Raw genomic sequence first — 19,519 nt, 5'->3', positions numbered from 1 at the left:
TGAGATGAGCACCTTGGCTTATGGACAAATCTGATCCTCTCACCATCTCCAGGATGTTGCACTGAATTGTTGCCCTGAAATAATTAGTATTTCCCAATTCTTTTATTTGAATTTCTCTTTTTGGGGGTTAAGTAGGTACATCTTCAGTTCTGCTCCCAAGAGTTATAGTGTTTGCTGTAAATGCTTGAATTAATATTTGGTGGGTTGTGGTGCTCCATGATAATGTGGAGACCAAGCCAAAGACATCTGAGATATCCTGGAAAGAGTTCAGATTAAAGAGTGGGAGACTTGGAAAGACTCAATCCTTTTTTTTTTCATCATCTGAATTGCCATATGTTAATGAATCCCTCTATCTTTCTCTCTGTGCAGGGTGATGTTGGGCTCGCTATGGGCAAACTCTATGGAAATGACTTCAGCCAAACTACCATCTCTCGCTTTGAAGCCTTGAACCTCAGCTTTAAAAACATGTGCAAGTTAAAGCCACTTCTGGAAAAGTGGCTCAATGATGCAGGTGAATGAGTCTGTGAACTTCTTCACAATCCCACCACAAATCCAGTGGGATTTTGAAAAATTGCTTTACTCTTCTGTTTGGTCTGGGCCTTAGGTCACTTGTTACAAAATCCGTCAAGCTTTCCTATCTCTTATTGGGACAGGTAATTCACAAGGATAAGAGTAATAATAGCATTGGTAACCACTCCAAGGGTCAACAGGCCTTTGAAGCAATTTCCATATAGCTTTTGGATATGTGCTCTGCAGTCAGTGGAATCATTGGCTGGTGTGAGGGAAGAGTGTACACCACATACTGTGTGTGCGCGCGCGCACATGCATATAAACTTCTAACTGTCCTCTAGATTCCTTTCCCAGTTGGGTAGTTACAGGAGGGTTGCACACTTCATAGCTAGTGCAGCCAAGTTCACTTCATACGCCAGCAGCTCTCTAGATTCATCCAGTCCCTCCACAAGCTCCCTGTGTGCCACCCTCCTTCCCCTTCCATGGACTCTGTGTCCCCTCCATTTCTCCCTCTCTCCATGCTAGGGGCTATGTGTGCCCCCCCCACCTTCCCCATCCACCACATATTATTATTTGTCCTTTTCTTTCTCTATGGGAGATACAGAGCTGAGATGGGGGCATTGTTATGCTTGAGGTTGTTAATGGTTGCCATCAACTAGCTCTTTAAACTGTAGACAATAACAGACGGGTTGAAGCTGGGAGGTCTTCTAACCATTTGTTCCCCATTTCCTCCTAGTTTTCCAATTTTCATCAAAATCAATGGAATTCTGCTCACTCATGCCTAGAATGTTACGTGAAATTTTGGAATTGCTTGAATGCAGTGTTCAAAAGCTATTGCATTACATACAAACAAAAATGCCATGTAGTGCCTCACTTCACTTGGTGAACAAAGAAATGTCAGCAGAAAATTTTTCTGGCTATTCTGTGGCATCCAACACCAAGGTTTCTCAGAGGGTGCTTCAAGACCCTAGGGCAGTGGTTCCCAAACTGTGTACAGTTGTAACCCCAAATGTGGGCACACCATCAGCAGAATGGGTTATAGTAATCCTGAGTGTACAGATTATGCCATTTTACTCCACAAAGCATGGCCTCGCACCTACATTGCATGCCAGGTCACGGTGCATAGAGGACACTATTTTGTTCTACAAAATGGCATCCTCTGTACAGTGTGACCTCGCTTGCACCATACATACAAGGTCACGCTGTGTGGAGGACACCAATATGCTCTACAAAATGTCATCCTCCATGTGGCTTGATTTTGCACACACCAGACGTGTGAGGTCACGCTATGCAGAGGATGCCATTTTGTAGAACAAAATGGCATCCTCCATGTTGTCTGGGGTCCTGGCAGGAAATACTTCATTAAAATGGAGTCATGCCAGCAAAAAGTTTGGGAACCCCTGCATTAGAATTTTATCCAGCTACAATTAAAGTCAGTTGAAAGACTCCCATTGACTTCAAAAGTAGTTTAATTGGAACCTAAGTAGAAGTACATAGAAGGATGTAGCATCTCAGCCAGGGCCCTGTGTATTCCATGACTGTGCAATTTGCTGCAAAATTGTACTCCAGGATTTCAGCTTACTTTTTTTTTTTTTTTTAATGAAAGTTTCTAGCCCTCATAGTTGCAAAGACAATCTTGGAAACATGAGCTAAATTTAATTATTGCCCATCTGAGTCCGCAAGGAATCTAGAACAGTAGTTCTGAGTGGTGTGAGCTGCCCTTTTCATCTCACTCAGAGCTTGTGGACTCCATGATTCTGCAGCTGAATTCATTATTTATTATTCTTCCAGCATTTTGCTTCCTATCTGACCTGACCTGCCTTCAGCTGCCTCTTGTCCTGCACCCTTTCCAAAAATGGGGAATTAACTGGATTACAGTGCTTCCTTCACTGTTCTATAGAATCAGGAGTTTAGGGAGCCAGAGCTCAAGTCCAGCTTTCAGTGAGGGAAGGAGAGAGCCAGAAGGGTGTGATGGCCATCTGGGTTATCTAGAGCAGCAGTTCTCAACTGGGGGTCCACGGCCTCCTGGGCATCCATGAGCCCTTTCAGGGGGGCCATGGAGCCCCACAGCTAAAACCCGGTTCCCCCAAGCCCCAGCACTTAACTCAAGCAGAGTTGGCTCGAGCCCCACCAATCCTTGCCCCTCCTCTCACCCAACCCCCCAGAAGTAAAACATGCTTATGCCCAAGGGTCCCTGGAGTCCCGCGCTCTCCCCACCTTCCAGCCCCTGGCATTTTTATAGCATGTTGAAGGGGACCTCAGCAAGAAAAAGGTTGAGAACCCCTGATCTAGAAAAAAATCCATAATTATTAAGAATTATTGCTGAAAATAATCTTTGATGAATTGTACATCAATGAATATTTTAACTGCCATAGTAACTTGTGTTTGAAACATGAGGGATGGGAATGAAGGGTATTTCATGGAGATGCAATGAATTAACATTGCTGTGGAATTTAAGGGTTCTTCAAGTAGTGTACCCACAGGTGCTCCAATCTAGGTGCAGTAGCACCCCCTGTGCCTTCAATCAGAGATTTTTCATAGCAATGTCTGTTCGGACCATGTGTTCATTAGTCTTGTGCCCCATTCTGTTGTTCTTCTTCGAGTGCTTGCTCATATCCATTCCAAGTAGGTGTGTGCACGCCACGTGCACGTCCGTCGGAAGATTTTTACACTAGCAACACTCGGTGGGTCAGCTGGGCGCCCCCTGGCGTGGCGCCGCTATAGCACCAAATGTATATCCCTGCCGACCCGTCCGCTCCTCAGTTTCTTCTTACCGCCTGTGTTGGTCGTTGGAACAGTGGAGCGCAGCTTTGCTGATCTCCACCTCCCTAGCTTTTCGCTCGTTCTAATACTTGTTGTGTATATAGTTTAATTTCTGTAGTTCTAGTTAATAGATTTTTGTAAACGTAGTTAGTGTATATAGTTCAGAGGGTCGGGATTAGCCCTTTCCCTCTCCCGGTGCCCAGGCCCATGCCTGGCTCACCGGGTTTCAAACTATGCTCAACCTGCCGCCGGCCGATGCCCACGGGAGACCCCCACGTCTCTTGCCTCAAGTGCTTGGGGGAATCCCACCTTGCAGACAAGTGCCGTATCTGCAAATCGTTCAAGCCGTGGACGAAAAAGGAGCGGGACTTTCGCCTTAAGCAGCTGCTAATGAATGCAGCCCTCATTCCTCCACCTTCGGCACCGGCTGCCAGACAGTCCGCGCCGGGGAGAAGTGCCTCATCGGCACCGGAGAGCGCCGGCACCAACCGCAAAGACAGCTTGGCACCAACCGTCACCAGCCCAGAAACCGGCCTGGCTCCGCTCCCTCTCCCCGCGTGCCAAGAAGCTTAAAGCTCCTGCGGCCTCACTATCTGCACCGCAGTCTGAGCAGCAATCTAAGTCGAGCCGCCCGGCACCACTAACTGCCGCAGCACCGACAATTTCCGCACCGTTGATTCTGGCCGTGCAAGAGCCATCGAGTCCGGTGCTTGACAGCTCCCCAGTGCATGCCTCAGTAGAGCTTCTCGTTCCCACTACGCCAGAGACATTTGCTACAGCGAGGGAACTTATTGCCTTAACGGAGCCTGCCGTGCCTCAACCCCCGGCACCACTGGTGCAGGTTATTCAATCGACAGGCAAGCCAGCCATGCTAAGAACACCTTCCATCGGCACCTCAGGCAGACAGCACTCAAGATCGAGGTCCCATCAGCGCTGTCGATCTCATCAGCGCTCCAGATCCAGGCGCCGCTCGCAGTCCCGGTACCAATCTCCTCCCCGGTACTGGTCGCACTCGCGGCACCACTCGAGGTCCCGCTCACCAGACCGATGCTCCAGGCACTGGTCCAGCTCCCGGCACCGTTCGCATCGCAGCCGCTCTCATCATAGAGCGTCAAGATCCCAGTCCACCTCCTGGCACTGCGCCTGTCGCAGGTCCCAATGACGCTCTCGGTACCGGTACGGATCCCAGTACCGCTCCCCGGTGCGGCACGAAATACGGTACCCTAGAGACAGGGCTTATCCTCAAACAGCCTCCACTTCGCCATGGCCATCAAGGCACGCGACTGAGTCATCGCACACTGATAGTGCTGCCTATCCTGATTCAGAGGCACACAGCTGGGTCCTCCATGAGGCTCAAGGTCCAGATCAAGGTCCTCATCAGTGGTCCTTTTGGACACCTTGGGCATATCACCAAGCCCAAGGCGAGCCCACGGTACCATTATGTTCTGCCCCGTCGGAACATCACGCGCTGGAGGCCACCGTTAGCCGTCCCCCTCCAGCGGGCACAGATCACTCTACTCAGGCACTGGACCCTCAGGCCCTCCCGGACCCTGACGTACCTCCGGACCAAGAGTCCCTCCAGGAACAACTGGTACCGGGTCTGTTGTCCTCCTCTTCACCCGACGAGGCAGTGGCCAGTACATCCTCCTTGGGCCCGCCCCCTATCGACCTCTGAGCTCACCAGGACCTTTTGAAGCGAGTCGCCTTAAATATCAATCTCCAGGTGGAGGAAGTCCCTGAGGTTGAAGACCCGGTCATAGACATACTGTCAGCGGATGCCCCAACCCGCATAGCTTTACCGTTTATACGCTCTATCCAAGCCAAAGCGGACACAATCTGGCAATCCCCGGCATCTATCCCTCCTACGGCCAGAGGGGTGGAAAGAAAGTATACGGTACCCTCCAAAGGGTACGAATACCGATATACCTATCCTCCTCCATGCTCCCTGGTGGTTCAATCCGTCAATGAGCAAGAGCGCCATGGCCAGCAAGCCCCCACCCCAAAATCGCGGGAGGCTTGGCGGATGGACCTGTTGGGACGTAAAGTCTACTCTGCAGGGGGCCTCCAACTCAGGGTGGCGAACCAGCAGGCCCGGCTCAGTAGATATAATTGTAACACCTGGCAGTCAGTGGGTAAGTTCACGGAGCTGGTCCCACCAGACTCCCACCAGGAATTCCAAGCCCTTCTCGAGGAAGGAAAGAAAGTGGCACGGACGTCCCTGCAGGCCTCCCTCGACGCTGCGGATTCGGCGGCCAGAACCGTGGCCTCAGGAATCATTATGGGGAGGATCTTGTGGCTGCAAGTGTCAGGTCTACCTCCTGAACTGCAACACACCATCCAGGACCTGCCGTTCGAAGGCCAGGGCCTTTTCTCCCAGAAAACGGACCCTAGGCTACAGAGTCTTAAGGACAATCGGGTGATCATGCGTTCCCTTGGGATGCACACCCCACAGAGCCAACGCAGGTCCTTCCGTAGCCAACCCCAGCACCCTTACCTCCTGCTCAGACCGCAACGAGACTTTGGCAGAAGGCGCGGTCGCGGGAACCGTAGGCGACAATCTGGGTCCCAAGGCGGACACAATACCGGTCCCGCCAAACCAGCGACGGGCCCGAAAGCGAACTTTTGAAGGTGTGCCCGAGAGCAGAGCACCAGTCCTTTCCCAGGATCCGCTTCAGTTTTCCAACCGCCTTTCCTCCTTCCTCCCTGCGTGGTCCCAGTTAACCTCAGATCACTGGGTCCTACGCATGGTGGAATTTGGATACCACCTCCAATTCATTTCGCCCCCTCCGTCTCACCCTCCCTCCCCGTCCCTCTTCAGGGACCCCTCTCACGAGCAATTCCTCTGGCAAGAGGTTCGCACGCTCCTCTCGATCGGAGCTGTAGAGGAGGTACCGGAGGAATTAAGAGGCAGGGGATTTTACTCCCGATATTTCCTAATCCCCAAAGCAAAAGGAGGTCTTTGACCCATGCTGGACCTGCGAGGACTCAACATGTTTTTAAGGAAGTTGAAGTTCCGCATGGTATCCCTGGGGACCATTATTCTTTCCTTGGATCCCGGAGACTGGTATGCTGCTCTCGACATGAAGGACACATATTTCCATATCACTATTTACCCCCCGCACAGACGGTACCTACGGTTTACGGTGCATCGCCAACATTTCCAGTTTGCGGTCCTTCCATTTGGCCTCTCTACGGCCCCTCGCGTCTTTACAAAGTGCATGGCGGTAGTGGCCCCCGTCCTCCGTCGTCAGCGAATACACATGTTTCCTTACCTAGATGACTGGCTTATTCGAGGGACCTCCAAGGCCCAGGTCCCTCGGCACATAGCCATCATCACGGATCTATTCGAGAGACTGGGCCTGATGATCAATCGAGAGAAGTCTACTCTCGTACACATTCAAAGAATAGAATTCATTGGGGCCATTCTGGACTCCAAACTCGCAAGAGCCTGCCTGCCACCACCCCGGTTTCAGGCACTAGTCTCCGTTATAAAAAGCCTCCAAACCTTTCCGACGACCTCGGCTCGCACCTGTCTGAGCCTCCTAGGTCACATGGCCGCATGTACCTTTGTAACCAAGCACGCAAAACTATGCATGCTTGCCCTTCAAACCTGGCTCGCCTCTGTGTACCGTACAGCAAGAGATACCATAGACATGGTGGTCACCATTCCTCAGAGCATCTTAGACTCCCTCAACTGGTGGCTAACACCCTCCCTGGTTTGTGCAGGACTGCCGTTCCATCCGAGGCAGCCCTCGGTGTCCCTGACGACGGACACGTCGTCTCTCGGCTGGAGGGCTCATCTAGACCATCATCGCACGCAAGGCCTCTGGTCATCTCAAGAGCTAGTGTTGCACATAAACGTCCGGGAGCTGAGAGCAGTCCACCTGGCGTGCCAGACGTTCCTACAACATCTGCAAGGTCGTTGTGTTTCAGTGCTTACCGAGAGCACAACGGCCATGCACTACATCAACAAGCAGGGCGGGACTTGATCCTCCCCCCTTTGTCAGGAGGCGATCCAATTGTGGGAATTTTGCATAGCCCACTCTATAGACCTTGTAGCATCGTTCCTCCCGGGAGTCCGGAACACCCTGGCAGACCATCTCAGCAGATCCTTTCGGTCTCACGAGTGGTCGCTTCGCCCGGACGTTCTGCATTCCTTCTTCCAGAAGTGGGGTTTTCCCCACATAGACCTCTACGCTTCCCACAACAGGAAGTGCCAGAAGTTCTGCTCCTTCCACGGTCTAGCCCCGGGCTCAATATCGGACGCCTTCCTAATCCCATGGAAGGACCAGCTGCTGTACACCTTTCCACCCTTCCCACTGGTGCACAGGGTTCTCCTAAAGCTCCGCAGGGACAGGGCTCACCTGATCCTAATCGCCCCTGCGTGGCCCTGACAGCACTAGTACACCACGTTGCTGGACCACTCGATAGCCAACCCGATCCCTCTGCTCCTGCATCAGGATCTCATAACACAGGACCATGGCAGGCTTCACCACCCAGACCTGCAATCCCTCCATCTCACAGCGTGGCTCCTGCATAGTTAACCCAGTCGGAGTTACGTTGCTCTGCCCCAGTGCAAGAAGTACTCCTGGGTAGCAGAAAACCTTCCACCCAGTCTACGTACTTGGCCAAGTGGAAGCGTTTTTCTTGCTGGTGTCAAACACAAAATACAACACCCATGGAGGTTCCCATTCCCACTATATTGGACTACCTCTGGTATCTTAAACAGCAGGGTCTCACTGTCTCATCATTGTGAGTGCACTTGTCGGCTATTTCTACTTTCCATCCCGGAGAAGGTACTGACTCCGTCTTCTCCCACCCTATGGTCTCAAGGTTCCTCAAAGGTTTGGAGCATCTATACCCCCTACTACGACGCCCCGCCCCTTCCTGGGACCTCAACTTGGTCCTGACAAGACTTACGACTCCTCCATTTGAGCCACTGGCGACCTGCTCGCTCCTGTATTTGTCATGGAAAACAGCCTTCCTTGTGGCCATCACGTCGGCTAGAAGAGTCTCTGAGCTTCGGGCTCTGATGGTGGGCCCACCATACACGGTGTTCCACAAAGACAAGGTGCAGTTACATCCACATCCAGCGTTCTTCCCTAAAGTCGTCTCGGCCTTCCATCTCAACCAGGACATATTCCTCCCAGTGGTCTTTCTCAAACAGCAGACATCTCGTAGAGAACAGCAGTTGCATTCCCTCGGCGTCCGTAGGGCACTCGCCTTCTACATTGACCGGACGAGACCCTTCCGCAAAATGCCCCAACTTTTTGTGGCAGTGGCAGATTGGATGAAAGGCCTACCCATCTCTTCTCAGAGAATTTCGTCATAGGTAACGGCATGCATCTGTACTTGTTATGATCTAGCTCATGTCTCTCCGGGGCATATTACCACCCATTCCACCAGGGCGCAGGCCTCTTCGGCCGCCTTCCTAGCTCGAGTACCCATCCAGGAGATATGTCGAGCAGCTACGTGGTCTTCAGTACATACCTTCACTTCCCATTATGCCCTGATGCAACAATCCAGAGAGGACGCAGCCTTCGGCTCTGCGGTTCTACACGCTGCAGTATCTCACTCTCACCCCACCGCCTAGGTAAGACTTGGGATTCACCTACTTGGAATGGATATGAGCAAGCACTCGAAGAAGAAAAGACGGTTACTCACCTTTGTAACTGTTGTTCTTCGAAATGTGTTGCTCATATCCATTCCAAAACCCGCCCTCCTCCCCCACTGTTGGAGTAGCCGGCAAGAAGGAACTGAGGAGCGGGTGGGTCAGCAGGGGTATATATTCAGTGCCATAGTGGCGCCACGCCAGGGGGCGCCCAGCCGACCCACCGAGTGTTGCTAGGATAAAAATCTTCCAACGGACGTGCACGCGGCGTGCACACACCTACTTGGAATGGATATGAGCAACACATCTCGAAGAACAACAGTTACAAAGGTGAGTAACCGTCTTTTATCTGGCACTGCGCAGGCAAACCACCCTCGGTTCCTTTTCAATCACCTTGGCCTGAGACTGACCTCTAGTAGTTGTCCTTTCAGATCTCCTCAACCTTACTGTCAGTTAGTGGTTGTGTTAATATTAACGTTGTTTCATTGTAGTCAATAATTTCCTTTATTCTAATTTCTTTCCTTTCTTAAAAAAAAATCTCATTTCTATATTTATTTTGATAAGTTTTAGATGGTTAGACGTTTTCTGTCTGCATGGCGATGCCTGCTTGTCCAGGCTTTAAACACTATTTATCATGCCAGGAGATGATCCTAGTTAGTGTCAGACATTCATGATATATCTGGGGCCTTGCGAAGTCGCATGTCACTCAAAAGTATAACTTTTTGCCTGGCATTGAAATCAAGAGCCAGGAAAAACTGAGAAATTAAGCTTTGCCTCCTTATGATGGGGAGCCTTCTACGTCCAGCCTCTGATACAGATCAAGGGACCCTCACTGTACACCAGTCCCCAGGTAAGTCAGCTGTCTTTGAACACCACACTTCCAGGATGCCCAAGAGGAAGATACAGGACTCCTCTCACAAGCTCTCGAAGGAATTTGCCCCAGGTTCACCAGGTAGAGATTCTACCTCTAAAAAGCCAAGACTGTTGCTAGTCTGGCACCACTGGCTTTCCAGTTAGGTACTGATGAGGCTCCTGGTCCCACTGGTACCCAGAGCACAGCTAGCCTGCATGGCAGCAGGACTTCAGCTTCTGAGACACCCTCGATACCAGCATCAGACAAAAGCAGGAAGAACAGCTCTTCCTCTGCTCCCTCAGTACCAAAGAAGCCCATTCAGGCTCCAACTGCGCACAAAGCACTTGGCAACATCAAAGTCTACAGCACCAACAACACCCCTAGCCACAACTACTGTACTGCACTTGTCAGCCTCAGTACTGATGCCCTTCACAGTACCACAGGAGTTCCATGTTCCTCGGGACCTGCTTGTATCAGAGACTGCTCAGCTCCAATGTGCTCTCAATATTGAGGACACCCAGATCACCTGAGGTGTTCCTGGCACCACTTATTTCACCTCAGATTTCTCAAGGTACTCCATCATTCCTGAGTGAATCAGAGGAGAAGGCTTCTGTTGAGGACCTGACCTCAATCTGACAAATGTTGGTCCAGGACTCTCTTCCTCACTCCTTCAGAGGTCCCTTTCCAGAGGCTTTGACTGAAGCTGGGACTGTTCACGGCCCATGATTGCCACCAGTGCCTTACTAGTATGAGCACCATCAATGCCTTATGCTTCTCCTCCTTGGCCATATTGGGACTTCGGGCTCTTTATAGTCAACAGTTCTCCAGGACATCCAGTACTACCCACCAGGGGCAAGAACAGTTGGCATCACCTGCTCCCCTCAGAAGACCTGACCCTTAGGAGGAATCTTTTGAGGAGCCAGAGCCTAGAGCTGATGAAGAGATTTCGCGTGCAGCCAATATATCCTCTTCATCCTCAGATGAAGCAGCTATGTCTTCCCTCTCATCCCTGGTGAATGATTTTAAACACTTCCAGGATCTGATCAAGAGACTTGCAGATGCCTTACAGATTCCACTTGAGAAGGTTACGGAGCCTCATCATAAGCTGCTCAATATCCTCCATTCACCATCAGTGGCCTGTCTAGTATTACCTGTTAATAAGACTTTTACATCCATGAGTATTGTTTGGCACACACCAGTACAGTGTCCATTCCACCTACATGTAAAAGAACGGACAAAAAGTGTTATGTCCCAGCAGAACACTTGGAATTTTCATTTTTCCACCCCTGACCTAACTCCCTGGTAGTAGATGTGGTGAATGAAAGCTTTAGGCAGCACCACACTAAATCAGCACCTCACAATAAAGGCCACAAGCATCTGGACCTATTCGGGAGAAAGTCTTACTCCTCAGCCTCACTTCAATTCAGAATTGCAAATTATCAGGCCTTGTTGGCAAAATATAACCATATCAAACTCATATCCTTTGTTGACCTCCTATCTGCAAAACACAGGGAGCAGTTTCATGCGTTTATGGCGGAAGACCAGCTATTGGCCAGAACAATGTTGCAAGCCTCCCTCAATGCTGTTGACACCACCGCTTGTTTGATGGCTAAAGCGTTGGTAATGAGAAGAGTCTCCTGGCTCCAGCTCTCTTATTTCCCTAAGGAGGTTCAGACACAGTCGAGGGCCTTCATTTCAACGATTCTAAATTGTTTGCAGATCGATGGATGAGTCTGTGTGAACATTGAACGATTCCAGAGCAACTTTGCATTCTCTTGACATTTATGCCCCTTCATGCAAGAGCAAACTCATCAAGCCCAGACAGTGCAGAGATTCCCTCCCCCCCCCTTCCTCCTCCCTCAGAAGGCGTATGAACCAAAGAAGGCAAAGGTTCCAGAGAAGGAAACCATCCGCTACTCAGCCTTCTGCCTTGGACTTGTCCATCTTCAAGCAGCAATTTTGATGTGTTGGTCAAGGGTCTGAATTACCATCCTCATCCTCTCCCACTGCATCTGCCCTCCCCCTCTCCCCTTCAGTGACCGCCTTCACCACTTCATGCGGTCTTGGGAGTTGATCGCTATGGACAAGTGGGTCTTGGAGATTGTCTCCACAGATTACTCAAGCCTCTTCAGTTCTGCCATCCACCCTCATTCCTCATCCCTCTGCAGGGACCCTGCTCATGAGAGTGTACTGTGCCAAGAAATAGGTGCTCTCTTATGTTGGGGAGCTATAAAACCAGTCCCCATGCAGCACAGGGGGTTATATTCAGGGTACTTCCTGGTACCAAAAAAGAGTGGAGACTGGAGACCTATCCTAGACCTGAGACTAATCCTATGTAAAGATGTAGAAATTCAAAATGGTGATGTCCACGGTAGAGAATAATTCCCTCACTAGAGGAAGGGGATTGGTTTTCAGTCCTCAACACTCAGGATATGTATATCTACCTGCCCATCCCACAAATGATTCCTTGGTTTTATTGTTGGCCAGAATCACTTCCAATATTGAGTGTTCCTCTTAGATCTGTCATCTGCCCCGGAGTCTTTTCGAAGGTCACGTTGGTGGTAGCAGACCAACTCCACAAGAAAGATATTTTAGTATTCCCTGCCCAGATAATTGGTTCCTAAAGGCTGCTCCGTAGAGAGGACGTCTTGGGTAACTTCCAAGGCCATAGACATCTTCCTCCAATTGGGTCTACAAGTGAATATACATAAATCCACATTGTCCCCAGTACAGAACCTAGAGTTCACAGGGGCACATCTCCATTCAGTGACAGCAAGAGCCTACCTTCCTCAGCACAGGTTCGTGGCCCCCTCCAACACAGCGAACATGATTCAACTCAGTCCACACATCATGGTCAGGAACTGCATTCAATTACTGGGCCACATGGCGGCCATGATCTTCATGACAGAGCATGCCTGACTTAGAATATGCCGCCTCCGTGGATAGCTCAGAACCATTTATTCGCCCATCAAACACAGTCTACATATGCTCCTTTGTGTACTTGCCTTCGTGAAACAATACCTTGATTGGTGGAAGAACCATCACAATGTTTGCACAGGAGTTCCTTTCACATATCCTCCTTCTACACTCTGCTAGGGTGAGGAGTGCGTCCAGACGCTTACATGATCCTAGACAAGTGGATGTCGCAGGAGACGACGCTACCTATCAGTCTCCTGGAACTCAAGGCAGTCAGATATGCTTATCTCTGATTCCAACCACTAATAAAAGGAAAACACATAAAAATCATGATGGACAATATATCGTGCATGTTTTACATCAGCTGCCCAGAGGAGCCAGATCTCCCTCCCTTTATAATGAGGCACTCAAACTTTGGAATTGGTGCATACAAACCCAGATTACTGTCACAGCAGCGTATCTCCCAGGTATCCAGAATGTGACTGTAGATGCACTCAGCCGACAATTCCTCCACAACCATGAATGGGAAAATAGATCCCACATATTCCACCCCCCTCCCGATAGATCTTTTTACCACAGATGCAAATAAAAAATGCACCCACTTCTGCTCAAAGGCGGACTAGGCCACCAATCCTTAGGGGATGTTTTTCAACTTCAGTGGTTGTCAAACCTACCATGTGCATTCCCTCCAACTCCCCTAATAGCCAAGAGAGAGACAGGGCCAGAGTCATCCTAATAGCCCCCCACATGGCCCAGGCAAATGTTGTTTTCTTACTTCCTACAGCTACCTTCCTTGCCCTCCAATCATTCTTCGCAACACTCCCCACCTCCTCTCCCACTAGCACAGGAGGATTCTTTACTCCAATCTCGACACATCATCTCAAAGCATGGTTAATTTGATGGCTCACGAGGTAGAGACAGCCTATTCAGACAATGTAAAAAGAATGCTGCTACACAGCGGGAAACAATCTGCTGGCTACATATATTGTGAGAAATGGTCTCCTTTTGCCTGTTGGGTGTGGCTGTAGACAGCTTTCACCAATAGACTGCATCATTTCCAGATATACTAGACTACATCTAAGCCCTAAACATTTTCGGTTTATCAGTGAGCTCAATAAGAGTCCACCTGGCAACCATCATGACCTTTCACCCATCTATAGGGGGCTAGTCCATCTTTATCCACCTGACCATAACAAGGTTTCTCAAAGGGCTGGGAAACCTCTACCCACCAGTCCAATGTCCATCTCAAATATGGGGCCTCAACTTGGTGCTTAAATACCTCACAAGACAGCCCTTCAAACCTCTTGGCTTCTTGCTTGCTACTCCATTTGTCTATGAAGACAGCATTCCTGATACCCATCACATCAGCGCAATGGGTTGGTGAACTAGGGACGCTGATGGCATACAGCCCATTCACGATGTTTTTTAAGAATAAAGATCATGCTTTGACCTCAGTCTAAATGCTTACCTAAGATCTCTTCTGCATTTCACATCAGACCGACCATTCACTTCCTGACTTCTACCCCATCAGAATATGAATCCCCAGGATGCAATACTACATACCCTGTATGTCAGAAGAGCTCTGACCGCCTATCTAGACAGAACAAAAGTCTTCAGAAAGACTGAGAAGATATTCGTCTTTTACACACACATCAAAGGACTCTGCATCCAAGATTTCAGACTCTTATTATCTCATAACATTGAGCCACTCTCACTCATACGCACCCATTTGACAAGGTCCATTGCTACTTCCATGGCCTTCCTCAGAAACGTACAGATCATTGAAATATGTAAAGCTGCCACTTGGGGTTCTGCGCATGCGTTCCCTGAACACTATGCAATCACCCACAACTCTGCCTCCGATATATTTGGCTTGACTGTAATCTCTGCTGTACTGGATTCGACTCCAAAACCCTTTCCACCTTAGATGGTACTGCTTGGTAATCACCTATAGTGGGCACCCTTAGGGACACTACTCGAAGAAGAAAAAGAAATGGGTTACTCACCCTGTCCAGTAACTGTGGTTCTTTGAGGTATGTCCCCCTATAGGTGCTCCACCACTTGCCCTCCTTCCCATCTGCTTCAGAGCTCTCTGCTATGGGGCTTCATGGTAGAGAAGGAACTGAGGGCAGTTCACCCATGCAGTGCTATATAACAATGGGATGGGGCCCAGGACGGACTGTCACACACGCATGGGACGAACAGATGCTGCAATGAGAACTCTCTAATCAAAGATGTGGGAGGCTCTGTCACACCTAGAGTGGAGCACCGATAGGGGGACACATCTTGAAGAACCACAGTTACTGCACAAGGTGAGCAGTCATTTTTTGTTTGTCACAAAGGACACAGGGCCCTATTCATAGCTTGTAAATTGCAGATATAAATGGTAATACCAGGTTAATACCTCTGCTGTGAAGGAGCCCACCGAGGTCTGGAACGAATATGGGGTGCATTCTGCCATCTCTTACACAGGTAGAATGTGTGGGATCCTTTAATTGGATTGCAGTGCACTGACACAAAGTCTCTTACTGATACATGCTCTCTTCTGTTCTCTTTCAGAAAATCTCTCATCTGATTCAGCTCTCTCCAGCCCAAGTGCCCTGAATTCCCCGGGGCTGGGGATTGAGGGCTTGAACCGTAGGAGGAAGAAACGCACCAGCATAGAGACCAACATACGTGTGGCCTTAGAGAAGAGTTTTCTGGAGGTCAGTGAATCAGTTGCTCTACTCAGCCAATTTGTAATAAAGAAGAATAGTGGCTTTGCTCAAAAACATGACCATTAAGGTGAAAAGAATTCTTCAGCTAGGAAACATTTTAAGATACGCAATGATTCTTGTGGATACAATATAAGAAATAATATATTTAAGATGCATATTAAATATAATAGACATTAAGTATTTAAATTAGTATATCTTCAATCTGTGTCTGTCATCTAGTTGTTGGAACAGGACTGAGAGTCAGAACCCTTCAGTTCTCATCCCTCATGTTCTGTGGCAGCTTTGCTGTGATACCTTAGGCAAATCATATAATCACTCTGCCTCTGTTTCCTCAGATATAAAACAAGGTTTGTAAAATCCTTAACTGAAAAGCACAATATAAGTTTATTGTTGTGTGCATCTGCTGATATCTTTAGCTGTGTTAGTCTGTGTGTTCGTACATTTGCAGGGGTATCAATCTGTATGTTGTGGACATATTGTTCCTGTTAAAGGGTGGGGAGATCTGTAGTGAGTTGTGAAAGTGTATTGCAAAACAGTTACAAATCTGTCACAGGGTGTACTTGCCCTATAGCGCTTCCACTGGCCAAGTGTGGTGCTGTAGTTGCTCCCTCCGTTTCCCCGAATGTCATCAACAAGTTCAATGAAGCTTTTCGCAGGGAACAATACCTCTACTGAGAAGTCTGTTTATTAACCAAAGGCTCAGTGAAAATACAAGCAAAACTTCGCTCCACTTCTGGGTCCACCATTCCCCTACAGCAAAGTTCTGTCAGCTGAACTCCTTTCCCTGGAGTTATCCTTCTTGACACTATCTGGGAATAATCCTTCTCCAGAGCCAGAGGTCTGTTACTATGTCAACTGCACCTCTTTTCTAGGGCAACATGTAGTTGGCCTTCTTGCCACTGTTCGGGAGTTCCCTGTCCCTCATGCCTTCCAGGCCCCTGGCTCTGTTGAACTCTCTGAGGAAAATAGCTCTCATGAACTTTCTGTCTCTATGAGCCAGACCTTTATCGTTCTCATTAATTAGCTGTCAACCAACCACCAAGGGATTTAATTACAGTAACTAAATTGGCTCATTCTCTCTTACAGGAGCTGTCATGAGTAGTCTTGTCTCTGACTTCCCTTAAAGGCCCAGCCACCATGAGAGTATCATTTCATGAGAGGCTCAGAGAGGGAGGGCCATACTTAGGCAATCTTTCAATCCACTTAGTAAAGTGTATGTACCAAGGAAGGAGAAATAGTAAATATTGTACCAAGCAAAATGGTCTGTATTCACCTAATTTTAATAAAATAAAAAAATGTAAGTGCTGTCCCATTGGTTCTTGACGGCTCTGTTTCCCCTTAGTTTCTTACTCAAGGATATCAGGCAGTGGATTAAGCCATGATATTGTGCACACCAGGAAGGAGAAAAGAAAAGGAAATAAGTGTCTGTGCACTTGGGAAAGGTGGAAAGAGAACCAAACATCATTTATGTTTAGACTCTTAGTTGACTGTATGTAACTTTGGTAATTTAAGTACTGTGGTCACAGGTGCAAGATAAATTAGAGTCCAAGTCTCACCTCTGCAGGTGCCTCCCGAACATCATTTTATTGTGCTCTCAGTGCAGACAACTTGCAGATCATCTGATCATAACTGATGCCTCTCCCTTCCCCATGAGGTGATGAAAGTCTTTCCCCTTACTGCAAGGTCTCAGGCTTCATCCCTGGCTTTCTGCCTTGCCAAAATTATGGTTATTCTCTCTGAAGGGACATGTTTAAGGCACATGTCGGATGCATAGCAGAGCTTAGGGTCACTAGGCAAGTAGTGTAGGTTAGTGCAGGCCCAAGGTATCTCGCACTAACTATGGGGCCAGCACAGACCAGCCCCCGTGTCAGGGAGCAGTAAATGGCACGCTGTCTGCTTGAACACAAAAGAGAATCTAGCTCAGGAAGTACTAGAGGAAACACTCATGTTCAGTAGCAGTCACGTTGGGAAAGTGTAGTAAGGAGGCATTTCAGGGAGAGGGCTTACCCCTGTCAAAGCAGAAGAGGTTTTGGATGCAACATAGAGGAAGGAGCATTTGGGGAGCTGAGTGAGAACTGTAAAATGACAAACTTGGGAGTTGGCAGCTAGGAAAAAAAAACGGTCTGTTTAGTTGGGGAGGAGCTGGATGAGAAGAAGGAAGTTCTGAGTGTTGGGGATGCTGAACAGAAGGAAGGCTCCATCTGAGGTTAGGGGATTGGAAGGATGGTCCATCAGGTCCCACTTTTGCTTAATCCTTTCCTGACATCTGCTTTGGTAAAACAGGAAGGCCTATTCCAGCTATATGTTGTTCCTTCCTCCAGTTCTTTAGTTTAGAATCCTGCTATGCTGGACCTAGAATGCAGCGCTCATCAAAGTAATTTCCATGATTTTCAAATATTTCTCATTTTTCAGAACCAAAAGCCTACCTCGGAGGAGATCACCCTGATAGCTGACCAGCTGAACATGGAGAAGGAGGTGATCCGCGTTTGGTTCTGTAACCGGCGCCAGAAGGAGAAAAGGATCAACCCACCCAGTAGCGGTGGAACCAGCAGCTCTCCCATCAAAGCAATTTTCCCTTGCCCAACCTCACTGGTAAGAATCAAGAAATGAAGATAGCTCAGCACATTGGAAAAGATCAGTCACTCCTCTCCTCCTGGCAATAATGGGAATTACACACATTTTTCACCTGCTCTGTGCAGCAGAGTTGTGCTCACAAATGTAACTGTGATACTTAATTGGCATTTTCAATATTATATTTACTGATTCCCACTGTGTACTATAAATGAAAAGTAAATGTTACAAATCAGCCAGTGTGAATGCATTATTTAAATACCCAAACTGAACTCCTAACTTGCTCTGGCAGTAATTCACAGCTGACTGAATACAACTCGCAAAGATGCAGTTTATATTATTGCTTTGGAGATATGCTAAGAAATCATAATTCGTGTTTGAATTCTTTTCCATATCGGTGTACTTATCCAAACCCCTTTCTGTAAAAGGAAAAAAATGCTACCCAGTTCCACCCTTTCCATCTTGTTTCAGTCACATTAATGCATTGAATCAGCAATAGATCCTATCAATTTCTAGGCAGTAGTTGGCAGACTAAGTCACCCAAACCTGATTCTACTATTTGTGTCCCTTTTGGGCAGGGTTAATGTATATCAAAGTGAAAAAAGAGTTTAGCTAATCTTTGTAACTCATTTTCTAAACCTTATGTTTGAAGCAAACACAAACTTACTGAAAACATAAGTAAAAAGATGGTTACTCACCTTTGTAACTGTTGTTCTTCGAGATGTGTTGCTCATATCCATTCCAGTTAGGTGTGCGCGCTCGTCGGAAGATTTTTACCATAGCAACTCCGGTGGGTCGGCAGGTCGCCCCCTGGAGTGGCGCCGCTATGGCGCTGGATATATACCCCTGCCGACCCGACCGCTCCTCAGTTCCTTCTTGCCGGCTACTCTGACAGTGGGGAAGGAGGACGGGTTTGGAATGGATATGAGGAACACATCTCAAAGAACAACAGTTACAAAGGTGAGTAACCGTCTTTTCTTCTTCGAGTGATTGCTCATATCCATTCCAGTTAGGTGATTCCCAAGCCTTACCTAGGCGGTGGGGTCAGCAGAGTGAGATGTCGCAGGGTGCAACACGGCGGAGCCGAAGGCTGCGTCATCCCTAGACTACTGAACCAGGGCATAGTGGGAGGCAAAGGTGTGGACCGAGGACCAGGTCGCTGCACGACAGATTTCATGAATGGGCACGTGAGCGAGGAAAGCAGCCGATGAGGCCTGAGCCCTGGTGGAGTGCACAGTCACGTGGCCCGAGGGGACGTGAGCCAAGTCGTAACAGGCGCGGATGCACGACATTACCCAGGAGGAAATCCGCTGCGAGGAGACAGGTAGCCCCTTGATACGCTCAGCCACCGCAACAAAGAGTTGGGGTGTTCTGCAGAATGGCTTGGTTCGCTCGATATAAAAAGCGAGCGCTCTACGGATGTCTGAGGAGTGTAGCTGCTGCTCCCTGCGAGACGAATGCGGTTTTGGGAAGAAGACAGGGAGGAAGATCTCCTGGTTAACATGGAAGGCCGATACCACTCTGGAGAGAAAGGCCGGATGCGATCGCAACTGCACCTAGTCCCTGTGGAACACAGCG

At 48.7% G+C, this 19,519-nt stretch overlaps 1 protein-coding gene across 2 annotated transcripts in view; it reads left to right on the top strand.

Annotated features, from left to right (window-relative positions):
* The window catches only part of POU2F1 (POU class 2 homeobox 1), a 216,109-nt gene that overhangs the window by 172,836 nt on the left and 23,754 nt on the right, over positions 1 to 19,519 (top strand). For both annotated transcript variants that reach the window (XM_050958002.1, XM_050957992.1), the window contains exons 10-12: positions 370 to 511; positions 15,213 to 15,358; positions 17,783 to 17,962. In XM_050958002.1, the coding sequence (XP_050813959.1) occupies positions 370 to 511; positions 15,213 to 15,358; positions 17,783 to 17,962 (468 nt within the window). The remainder of the gene's footprint in view (positions 1 to 369; positions 512 to 15,212; positions 15,359 to 17,782; positions 17,963 to 19,519) is intronic.

This window comes from Gopherus flavomarginatus, chromosome 1 (assembly GCF_025201925.1).
Source record: "Gopherus flavomarginatus isolate rGopFla2 chromosome 1, rGopFla2.mat.asm, whole genome shotgun sequence".
Classification (NCBI taxonomy): Eukaryota; Metazoa; Chordata; order Testudines; family Testudinidae; genus Gopherus; species Gopherus flavomarginatus.
The sequence above is the reverse complement of the archived record's forward strand: the minus strand, read 5'-3'. Positions and strand labels throughout refer to the sequence as shown.